Source organism: Vespula vulgaris, chromosome 23 (assembly GCF_905475345.1).
Source record: "Vespula vulgaris chromosome 23, iyVesVulg1.1, whole genome shotgun sequence".
In the NCBI taxonomy this organism is placed as follows: domain Eukaryota; kingdom Metazoa; phylum Arthropoda; class Insecta; order Hymenoptera; family Vespidae; genus Vespula; species Vespula vulgaris.
In genome coordinates, this window is record NC_066608.1 from 807689 (window position 1) to 820252 (window position 12564).

At 36.1% G+C, this 12564-nt stretch overlaps 1 protein-coding gene across 4 annotated transcripts in view; it reads left to right on the forward strand.

The window, feature by feature from the left end:
• Positions 1–12564, forward strand: part of LOC127071883 (probable G-protein coupled receptor Mth-like 1) — a 94491-nt gene that overhangs the window by 71754 nt on the left and 10173 nt on the right. For all 4 annotated transcript variants that reach the window (XM_051011673.1, XM_051011674.1, XM_051011675.1 and 1 more), the window contains one exon: positions 9477–9661. In XM_051011673.1, the coding sequence (XP_050867630.1) occupies positions 9477–9661 (185 nt within the window). The remainder of the gene's footprint in view (positions 1–9476; positions 9662–12564) is intronic.

Below are 12564 nucleotides of genomic sequence, written 5' to 3' on the forward strand. Positions count from 1 at the left end.
GGAATCTAGAAACAAATGCTCGGACCATTAGACTCGAATTTTAGCTTTGAACGAAAAAGCGGTTTGTTGCGTTGAATTAAGTTAAACGTTAATCATAGTCGTCTCTTTTCTTCGTCCTCTTTCTTACCCATCGAAGAATAAAGAAGAATTTATTTAGTGTAAAAAAAGAAAAAAAAAGCAGAGAGAGAGAGAGAAAAAAAATCGTTTCCCACATTGTCGTTAAAAATCGTAAGAAGAAAATGGTGTGGTTTTTCTCCTCGTTATGCATTCATGACTCGACTTCCATTATAAATCGTGTTGCATCGCGATGGATGCCGCCGCCACCACCACCACCACCAATACCACCATTACCACTATCGCCATCACCACCATCACCATCTTCACATCCACCAACATCAACATCACTACTACCACCATCTTCGGAAGTTTGGTCAGCTCCGAGTTCCAACAATAGGCTTGCCTTTTTCCTTCGAAGGTTTTCAAAGTTCCCAATAGGAACGTGACGGGAATTATACGTCTTTGAAAATTGAATTGATAAGAGAGTCTACCTGGAAAATTGTTGTTTTCCTCCTCTATATAGAAAACCATGCGTACGTGTATTTATACATGTCGCATGCAAAAAAGCAATCATTTAGTTATTAATTATTTCCATAAATCGCATTCTTTTTTCTCTCTTTTTCTCTTCTTTTTTCTTTTTATCCCTTTTTTTTATGAAACATGTTTTTTTTTTTTTTTTTTTTTTTTTTTAATAATATTTTTCTTATGAAATATTTTTTAATGAAATATTAACTCGTCCAGATTTTATTTGAATATTATATAAAAAAAAAATGTAATGCCTGATACAACAACAATAATATCGTGAACATTTATTTAGCTTATCAAGCAGTGCGATAACGCTATCTCACGTTATTTGTTAAAAAAACATACAAGCTGATTTTTGGCGAATTTGATATATCTATAAAAAATTTTCTTAGTTTTTTCTTATCCAAGTGATTATATTTTAAACAATGATAAAAAAAAAAGGATGCTTGGATCGATCAACGAGTCAACGTCCTCGGAAGGAGCTAGCTATCGGTTGAGAAGGACGTTTATCGAAAGTCACTCCACTTAATGCGTTTCTTTCGAACCTCTTCTTGCGAAGCTTCTCCTTCTCTTCTTAAGAAGCACGCACGCCTTCGAATCGTTCACCAGCACTTTCCCTCTCCTTCTCTCTTCTTATTTTTTTCTCGTTTTCTCTTTTTCTAAAACGAGATCGAACTTCTGTACTCTTCCTTCCTCGAGATTCCAATGGCTATCAGCAAAAAGGATCCTTCAAGTGCGAAGTGTTCCTGCTTGTGGTAGTCCACCGAAGCTCGATTCACCATTTTAAGCACCAACGCCATTGGTGGTTTTATCGCTCGTAAAGCTTCGAATCGCATTGCTTCGTCGAATGGCATAAACTTTCTTTTCTCTCTCTCTCTCTCTCTCTCTCTCTCTCTCTCTCTTTCTTTCTCTCTCACTCTGTCTCTCTGTCTCTCGTTTCTCCTTCTTTCATTTTCGTCTCACTGACGCCAAGCTACAATCCGTGGGCTCGTAAAAAAGTAAACCCGAACGATCGACTATCATCTACGATCTTCTTTCTCCATTCATATTTCTCTTTTCCGTTTCTTTCTTCTCTTTCACTATGGTCTTTCCACTTTTTCATAGCTCTCTTCAAAAAGACAGACTTTAGAATATTCAGAAACGGGATAATGAAGCTTCGAGAAAGAGGAAGAAAGAGTTACTCCAGCTTCGTCAAAGATAGAAAGAGAAAGAAAAAGAGAAAGAAAGAAAGAAAGAAAGAAAGAAAGAAAGAAAGAAGGACAGTGAACTGTCTCGAGAAGGGTGCAGGAAGAGGTGGTTGGTTCTTGCCCTAGGCAAGTTCAGGGGTAGTGCTAGCCTTAGAAGCAGCAACCGACCCCTTCGTGCGTTTCTTTCTTTAAACGAACACGTGACTTTTACGAAGGATGATGACGATGACTCGTCGAACGTACTACCTCCCAGACACGGTGTTACGAGGGACGTTAAAAAAATAATCAGAAAAAGACTACTTTTTCTCGACGTATATACCTTGTTTAGTAATACCCGTCTGACCTCGGTGTCAATGTACGTACGCGTGATTGCAAGAAAATAAGTGAATTTTTTTTATAAAAACAAGATATTAAATAAAACTGCTTTAACATCGATCGTACTCGAGATATTTCCTTGTTTCAGATATGTCTCAGCCTATGAAATTTTCAAAAGGGACAAAAACGTGCTCGTGTCGTTCTAGGGATCGGATCGATTTCACGGAGAAAGGAATTTGTTGTTTCTTCTGACAAGAAATTGTCACCCTTATCCCTTTAAGGAATAAGGAATAAAGTTTCCTTTTACTCTTTCCACCGTTATTTCCTGTGTCCGGAAATCGATCGTTGTTGAAAGAAGAATAGTTCTCTCTCTCTCTCTCTCTCTCTCTCTCTCTCTCACACACTCTCTCGTCGATCGATCGTAATTGTTAACTCGTGTCGAATTACTCTGACCCGAGCCCACTCCTATTAGCTCACCCCTATTTCTTTATTTATACGAGAAAAATTTTACGCTCATCTTTTCCACATGAAAAATCATACGGGAGTATCAACGGAGAAAGAGAGAGAGAGAGAGAGAGAGAGAGAGAGAGAACAGTGTAAATAGATAAGAAGGAAAAAGTTTGTCTTCCTCGAGTCACCAGCCTTCTTCACCCACGCGACGACATGTTTGTTTGTTTTTCTTCCAGTCCCTCTGTTTTTCCTCCATTAGTGACTTCACTTTCTTTCTTTCTTTCTTTCTCTCTCTGTCTTTTCTTTTTTTATTTTTTTTTTCTTTTTCTCTCTGATGTCTACGATTCTCTCTCCCTTTATTCTCGTGGATAACCCAATGGGGTTAACCAGTGTCAACAAACACCTGACAACTTCTCACGTATATCCTAGCTAAGATTAGACAGTGTATTAACAGTTATCACAACGTTTCGTTTTTTTTTCGACTTTTATTTTTTCTTTTGATTTCTTTTTTTTTCTTCTCTCTTCTCCTTTTTTTTTGTTTGGAACAATTCCAAGAATTCGTTCGCAATTTTTTCATTTTCATTCATTCATTAATAAACATGCAAATTCTCGTTCGAAAGATCGAACGAGGTGACCTTCGATATCCAACTTGTTTCAAGGTCGTACTTAATCGTACCTTCGTTTTCACTATCCAAGCAAGAAAAAGAGAAAGAGAGAGTTCTCTTGGCTCTTCGTATTTCTTCTTTGTCTACTCCACCCGTTCCTCGATTATGCAATAGCATTCCTCGAACCAGTTATGACAAGGACGTTGCATACCTTTTACTTGACGCTTCAGTACACTTTTTCGCGGAAGATGATGTCCTCTCTACGATAAGACTCGCTGCAAATTGAGACAATTCCGATTAGAAAATTAGCCGGGAGAAAACGAGGACAATGATAAAATCTAAACGAAAAGAAAGAAATCATTAAAAAATCGATAGAATTTGAAATAACTTGAAACTCGTATATAATAAAAAATTAAATAGGAAAAAGTGAGAAAAATAATAAAGAAGAAAAGACATCTTCTCCAAAGAATCAATAAAAATATTATAGAATGATGTGAAGATCGCGTGTAATGAAAGGTTAGTCAAGAGAAAAAATGAAAACACTGATAAAGTTCAAAAAGAAAAAAAAAAGAGAGAAGAAGAAGAAGAAGAAGAAATCTTATCGAAAAGTCAATAAAAATATTAAAATTCTATCGAAATGATTTGAAGCTCGATAAATAACGAAAGATTAGTCAAGAAAAAATAATATAAAAACACTGATAAAGTTCAAAGAAACAGAAGAAAAAGCGGATGATCTTATCAGTAAGCCAATAAAAATATATCGAAGTGATTTGAAACTGATAACGACGATATTATGCAAACTCATTAATGCGAATCGATCTTTATCGAATAAAAGAAGCGTCGGTTTTCAAGTATCGAGGGAGTTACAGAATGATCATAGGATTATCCCAGTAAATCATTGACCACATCGTTCATTATTCAACTTGGAAATGGAAAGCACATCGAGCGAAAAGAGAGAATTAAAGAGAGAGAGAGAGAGAGAGAGAGAGTCTCGCAAACGAGTTATTACGAGTTCGATCGCGTTTTAAATAATTATTCTCGAATATACCCCTGGCAATAGTCGAAATAGCATTTAAACCGGCTGCAATACAATCGTGGCCAACGGTACATGTTATTTATGTATGTGATTTGCAATCACGAAATTATCTGTGTATATAAAAAAAAAATGTTAAAATTACAAAAAACGAAAAGGTTAATAATAGTTCTTTCTTTTTCTCTCTCTTTTTGATTATTATTATTATTATTATTATTACATAGCGGAGTTAATTGTACTCGACAATGTTTTTCTCTTTCTTCTTTTTTCGAAGAGTTGTACGTTTTGATACCGTAGATTAGGGAGAAAGAAAGGGAAAAAAATGATTGGTAACTTTTCTAATAACTGGACTGAAAAAAAGAACTGTGCGTGTGCGAAAAGACGGGGATGATTTGCTTAGAATTCATGTTATTTGCGACACGCAAGCCCTCGTCCCTTCGTACCCCAACCTTCTCCTACTCATCCGTCTCCTTCCGGTGTTTCTAGTCCCGACGTCTAACTACGGAAAGAGATTATATCGATCATCTGAAAAGTTTTCGAAATGGAAAGAGAACGACGAGTGGTACTTTGGAAGTAAATTGAAACTACTAGTAGTACTACTGCTGCAACTATTATAGAACACGAACGTTGAGGGTATTTAATTGTCAGAATGATGCGTGTAATTAACGTTCATCATCGTCCCTTTAGAAGATTCTCTAATCAACCTTGATCTCTAATTTCCAAGTCCGTCAAACTAATAGAAAATAAGAAATACCTTATCGCGAATATAAAACGATTATCGAGTTAACGTCGTAATAAATTCGAAAGCTTTGAAATGTGAATTTCGGACGGATCCAGAGTAGAAACGGTTAAGTGAATCCTAGGAGACCTGCTATTCTCCCCCTCCCCCCTAATAAATAATTAGATAACGAGGTGGACGTGCGGATAACAGCGCAAGGGAAGACAATTCCCGCGAGAAGACGGATAGGATTAGATAGGTAAAACGGATGGTGTTTCTCTGGTGGTCCTTCCTTCAGATAAATAGATGAATAGATAGATTCTAAATCATAGTAAATGATAAACGGAGGATTCTATAATCCTAGAGATAGTACGATATATACGATAATTATACAGGATAGTACGATAATAACGTACGTATGTGTATACGCGATGATAGAATGAAATTACAGAAAATAAAATTCATCTGTTATTGTCGTTTATAACAATATCTAGTAATTAATTATTCTAATTAATATAATGTAGGTATATATTATATTATCAGTAAAATTGATTACGTACATTATTAATATAAATTACTACGTATTACTAATGTAATGAATAATTTATTACAGTTGTATTATATTTTAGTATATATACAAATATATATATATATATATGCATTATAACAATGTATATGCATATATAGTAATACGTAGTAATTAGAGTTTTTAAAAACATTTTAAAAGGATTTGATCATTTTTTTCAATAATTCTAAAAAGATTTCATAATTTTTTTAAATGAATTTTCATGAGAGTGGCGAATAGGGTAAGGGAATCGATCGTGTATTTGATAATTAGATAATTAGCGATTACCTGATTCTAAATTAATGAATCGTGATCTGTGCTGGCGTAATTTATATACCTATCACTAAGAGGAAATATGATAACAGTGGTCGATTAAAAGCTGCCTCTAACTGGCACCGTTGCTAATTGCCATCTATATAATTACCATATCGAGGAGATAAATATAGGGCTTTTAGCATCTCTACCCCATGGGACGGTCCCGCGTATCGTTCTCGAAGTAGCTTCTACGACACTTTAAGTCGTATGCTATATGTAAGTAAACGCATAAAATGTGTATATATATATATATATACGCGTAACGATAGTGGAGAGAAAAAGAGCAAGAAGAGAAAGGCGATAATTTTTTAAATGGAAAAAGAAAGATAAAAACTCTTAAGAAGATAACGATTAAACTAACTAAAAATTACAATAGAGATATTTTCTACGCATCCATGTAAAATCAATGATCGATCACTATTATCAATTGTTGTTAATTGTTATTGATATGAATTGAATATAATTTACAATCATTTGTATAGATTAGTCATCGGAAATATACATCGATCATACATAAATTCATTGTCAATAATTATTATTATCAATTGTTATTAATCGCTATAGGATAATTAAATATGCGATTGTATTTAATTAACATTATTTATAATTATTTCCATAGATTACTCACAGGGGGAAATCACATATCGACCTTAGGGAAAAACACGATTGTTCTTTTTAATTACAATTATTATACTTAACATTGGTTTCAATAATAAATGCTCATTTCCATAAATAAAACATCGAAAACTATATCGTTATAATAACCAATGGTAGATGAAATGGTATAGAGTAATTTTGTTAATGGGGGAAATAGAAATGCCAATCGTCGGCATCCCCTTTTTGTCAGGCTGCATAACACGTACATAAATACGTGGAGAACGAGTAACTTGCTCTCTCTCTCTCTCTCTCTCTCTCTCTCTCTCTCTCTCTCTCTCTCTCTCTCTCTCTCTCTCTCTCTCTCTCTCTCTCTCTCTCTCTCTCTCTCTCTCTCTCTCTCAATTTCTGTCTATATGGGAAGGAGTCCGCAAACGGGGTCGCTAATTTTCTCCGGCGTAATATTTAATGTAGCTACCCCCTGTAGAAGTTGTAACTTGCCGCTAGCTTCATTTCCATCGTAGGGACGTGCCCGAGCGTAGGGTTGAAAATTATCGTGGCGCCATTCCGACATCGAAACGCGCCAGTAACGCTTTCTACCTTTCCGCAAACTTTTCATCATGACGGAAAAGGGGAAGAACTTGTTCGAGATATAGAAGACGTCGACCAATGTCATTTGCAATTAGTGCTAATTATCGGACAAATGTTATTTTTCCCGTTTAAAAAAGATTTATGTTCCTTCCTATCTTCCTCCATCAGAAATCAACGTAATAGCACGACGTAATAGTATTTGGATTGAACAAAAAATATCTTGTAATATTAATTTTGATCTCACAAAGTACTTCGTACAATCTCCTTTCTTTTTTGTCCAAGTAGATTTATGATTCTTTCGATCGTGATGAAAGCAAGTTATTGATTGGGATTAGAGATCTTTAGTTTTTTATATTAGACGAAAAATCCTTCGTCCGCTTTTTTTTTCTTTTTTTTTTTTTTATTTGAAACGATTCATGTTCTTTTACTCTTTGTTTCTATTACGATGGAACAATGTTAATTAATTAAAAATCTGGTATTTTCTTTTTTTTAAGCTCCTTTCTCTTTTTATTACTAAAATGAAAAAATGTTGCATTTCTAATTGATATTAGCCAAAGGATCTTTGTCCTGCTTGTGTTTTTTGGTGGTTGTTGTTGTTTTCTATTTGACGATATACTCGTTGCCGACACTCGACGCGCCATTCCGTGGTAAAACGTTGCTACCGATAGGGTGCGATTTACGAGTAACGACCCTTCGTAGTAAAGCCCTGCATCATCGTATAACCACCCTTGTTCTCTTTTCCTCTCCTGCTTCATCGTTCCCGGTTGTTGTTATAGCAACCATTAAACTAGCTAGCTAGACAATGACGAAGCTTTATGGTTTGGATAGTTGTGAAAATGGCAGATATCGAAAAGACTTTCGACGTTTGAGATTTAACGAATTTTCCCTTTGGATATTTCTCGATCTAATTTATTCATTAACGCCAATTCCATTTTAATCATATACGTCGCGTAATAATAAATGAAAAGATCATAAAAGTATTTAATAAGGGTTTCGTGTTCTTTCCTCACATTTTAACACATTTTAACTTGTTCTCCCTTGACGCTAGGTTGTACCGTGTACTACGAGGGAACGATAGTGAAAAAAGACATAAAAATAAAAATAAAAATACAAAAAAAAGAAAGAAAAAACGAGCTTTAGGAACCAGCCCCTAGTGTCCCTCTTCTCTCTCATATTTCATTATCACACCAGTCCTCTTCTAGTTACTGTAAAATTTTATAAACCTCGAAAAACTTTGGCGACGACCTTTTAATTCGGTCGGTGTGCTCGTTGTGGGAAAGCGACGACGCGACGACGGTAGCTTCGTAGGTATACATATATAATACATATGCCTCTATGTATATTCGCGTATTACACGTATACATTGGTATATTTAACGGCACGTGCGTTAAACTCCAATGGGTTAGATACGTGCGTATATACGTATATACGTACATATAGCATACGTGTATATATATATATATAAGTATACCTATTCTAAAGATTACTACTCGCCGATATTTCATTCATACGAACGAAAAATAAAAAAGTTAAATAACAAATAATCTTGTTAATAGCAACACATGATTTAGGTGAAATTTTTATTTTCCTTCTTTCTCTTTCTCTCTTTCTCTCTCTCTCTCATCATAGTTGACATAATAAAGTTAGGAATCAAGCCACTCAAAGAATGCAATGTATGCGTTAATTACGGACAACCCAGATAATCATTCTGACGTCAGCTTACTCCTTCAACAACAACCATATGCCACTACTCTCAACGACATAAGTTCTTTTTTTTGTCAACTCGAACGAGATCTTTAACTTTTCGAGTGGCTACAGATATTTTCATGAATTTGTATATGTGAAAAAAAAGTAAAAAAAAGAAAAAAGAAAAAACGCCAAAAAAAATTTCCATTGTGAAAAACGCGAGTTCGTCGAATATTACTTCTCTCAAATTTTCCTTTTTCAATCTTCTCTCTCCCGATACTATTACTACTGTTACTGTTAAGCGGGACGAAATCCGTAATATCGATTATTCGCGACAGTGGTTGCGGAAATGATATCGTGGATTACAAATCATTCGATTGTAACGCATGGAAACAGAAACGATAGCACGCAATAACAGAGAGTACCTATAAGCTACCGACATTATAATACAACAACGTAGGTACAATATCCAGAAATAATGTATTTCCTGTCTTCCTTTCACTTCAACAGAGTTACACGCTGTGTATTTCTTCATCCAGCCGCTCCTCCCCCATTCCCTTCTCCAAATCCTTTTTTTAATGGAAGAAGCATCCTCGACCAATAAGAAAACGGAACTATAAGATAGTTTCGATGTTTTATTTCTCGAGTTCCTTCGACTCTAACGTTAAGTGCACGGTACGATCTTGTACTTTGCAATAGTCTCTCTCTCTTTCCCTCTCTCTCTGTTTTACGTTCATTGCCAACTCTTTCTACTGTATATACGATATATATACGATATATAAGTATGTGTGTATGTGTGTATATATATATATGTATATATCTTTTCTTTTTCCAGAGATCTAAGACCAGCAAGTTTGGAGAAGGGCCAGGAGACCTTGCGGCTCAGAGTCTACGCTTGTTATGCCTGGGGTGGACCCCTTTTGGTTGCGGGATTGGCCGCCCTACTGGATCATCTTTCACCCCAGACTCAGTACACGTATCTTAGGCCTCGTTTCGGGGAGAAGCAATGTTGGTTCTATGGTAAGATCATTCTTTTCTATCCTTTTCCTATGTCAAGATTCTCTATCTCTCTGTATCTATCTGTCCATCTATCCATCTCTTTCTCTCTGTTTGCCTCATTAAAATATCTCCAATCGTCGATTAAAATCCGATGTCAAAGAGCGAGCGATTACTGCAGTCGTTTCCCCTCGTTCGAAGATATTAATGAAACTTATTATTGCAAATAATACAATAGAGAATGATAGAAGAAGAGAAGTTTATCTCTTGGTATCCGATTATTCCGCCAATTAATAGGACCGTTCGGGCAAACTCCAAGTACCGACTAAATTGCTTTCGTTCGATGAACGTCCGAATGACGCGAGACGGGTATTGAATTAATTACTCATTCGGAGGATACACCTATCCTACCTATTAAACGAATATTGGATGTCTCATAATGAACGCGTTTAAGTCGAACATGGGGAGAGAGGGAGACGGAAATTTAACTTATAACAGAGTATAGGGATTCTAACGGTTAATTAAAAGTCTACGCATGGTAAACTTTGTTCCTACATTTCTAAAAAGAGAAAGAGAGAGAGAGAGAGAATTAATACAACCGAACTATTATCCATCATTCGTACTTACGCGTAAAGGGCATAATAGAAATACTTGGAGGTAAGAGGATTACTTGAAATATCGTTTGCCTTGGAATATATACTATATTTGTATATAACGTAGAGAGAACGCTTAAGCCAAAAGAGAAATAAGAAGAGATCGATAGAACCAAAGTACCTTTAATACCACCGTCGAATACCTAATAATAACCGGTACAAGTTCCCGTGAGCTTTAATATAGGAGGTATATTCTCTGTCCAAGTGTGCCGGTTGAATTTACGAGTGTACCATATCTATAGTATGGTTAAGGACTCGTCCTTGTAACATGGTGAAAGAGAAGAAGGGAGAACTAAATTGAACGAGAAAGAAAGAGATAGAGATAGAGATAGAGATAGAGATAGAGATAGAGATAGAGATAAAGAGAAAGGGAAAAGAGAGCTTGAGTAGGTGGGGGGTTGTTAGATAGGTAGGGGCGGGAGGAGAAGAGAGGGTGGTCTTTATTCGCGGTCGAGCTTCGGCACAGTTGCAAGCTATTTAACGGAGAAAGAGGGAGAGAGACTACCTCGCAATCCGTAATCTCCTTTACCCCATAATAATCCCACGTGGCTGATCCTAAAGTCCCACGCAAATACCCGTCGCAAACATTGCCGTCACACTGTAATGTGCATCGATGTTTTCCGCAAACAATAAACCGAGAACGATTTGAATCTTTTTTTTTCTATTTTTTTTTTTTTCTTTCTTTTTTGTCCTTTTTTTTGTTAGAAACAACTTCTCTCTCTCTCTCTCTCTTTCTCTCCCCTCTCCCTCTCCCTCTCTCTCTCTCTTGTATTATATCATTCCCCATCGGAAAGAATGGTTTTGTCCCGTTAACGCAGCACGAGCGGTTGCTTCCTGAATCTTTTAGATTCTTCTCTCGTAATCTCCTCTTTGTCGCACGTGCGTTTAAAGAGACGGTATAATTTCGTAAACAAGGTTCCTACGAGTTTTTCTTTTTTCATTTACTTATGTAGATGTTGAAAAAGAAAAAGAAACGAAAGAGAAGAGGGGGGAAAGAAAAGGAAAAAAACTAATGAAAGGAAAGAAAAATTCAATGGTACTCATTCATTCGTCATGAACGAGACATGGATTTTCTTTAACTCAAATTTAAACTCGAGTCTTCATTCGGGACGTATATACATAAGAAAGGAAAGAAGGGAGAGAAAAAGAGAGAGAGAGAGAGGAACAAAAAAAAATAAATGAAAGGAAAGAAGACAGAAAAGAATGACGATGAACGGCAGTAGTAGCAGCAGCACAAGAGGCTGATTGCGAAGAAGGCAGAAAATAGAATCGTTGTCGCCCTTGTAAATCAGGATAATAGTGTCCCATGGGAAACTCCATCGGACTATATCTTGAACTCTCTTCTCTGCTTTTCGGAGCAACCCAACGAAGCAATACCTTGGTGCCGAGAGGCCGAACAAGCAAAGGACTTTAGTAGTACGATGTGTTGTTACTCCTCTACCAGAGGAACGTACCCGCCTTGTTAGTGCTAGAGAGACGATACTATGGAAAGATAAAGTTGGCGCCAGGCTGTCCAACCGTAAAGCAAAGTAATTTCTTTGAAATTGTTATCTTTACGGGTTTATAATTCCATCGACGAATTTTATGATCTATGTGTTTCCATCGATACGATTTATCGCAATTTATTTCGAAAGATTTCGATGAGTATCATTCGAACGAGACGTACAAAAAGATATTCGATTAATTGCTTTTCCTGGTATCTTCGATAAGAAACAAAAAATTGAATATATTTATACGAATTTAATCAAACGTCTCGCGTTCGATAAACGCATGAAATTAATCTCGTAATACGTATATACCTTTGAATATGTAAATTTTTGATACATAGCGTATGTATGTATGTATGTACGTGTGTATGTATGTTTGTATGTATATGAAAAGAAGCGACGCAGGAGACAAATAAACGAAACTTTCGTACACGTTAAACTCGCAAATATTAATCGATTTGAAACGGTCGATTGCGCACAAATACGTTCATGTACACACGCACGTGCCGTATTGGAAATCCTGTTGTACGATCGACACGAGCTATCGTACGGTTCGTTACACTTTTTAATACAATTACTAAAAAGAGAAAATAGAAGAACGGAAGAAAATGAGTTTGAACGAAATTGTCGAGACTTTGATCGTGTATATATAGTAATCGACGTACAGGATACTCGATATGCTAATGAAACGCCGACGGAATTATCGAATGCTAAAGAGGAGTGTTCGGAAGTACCTACTCTAGAGAAGACCCTTTAAACTTACCCTTATTTATCGCCCACTCACCTT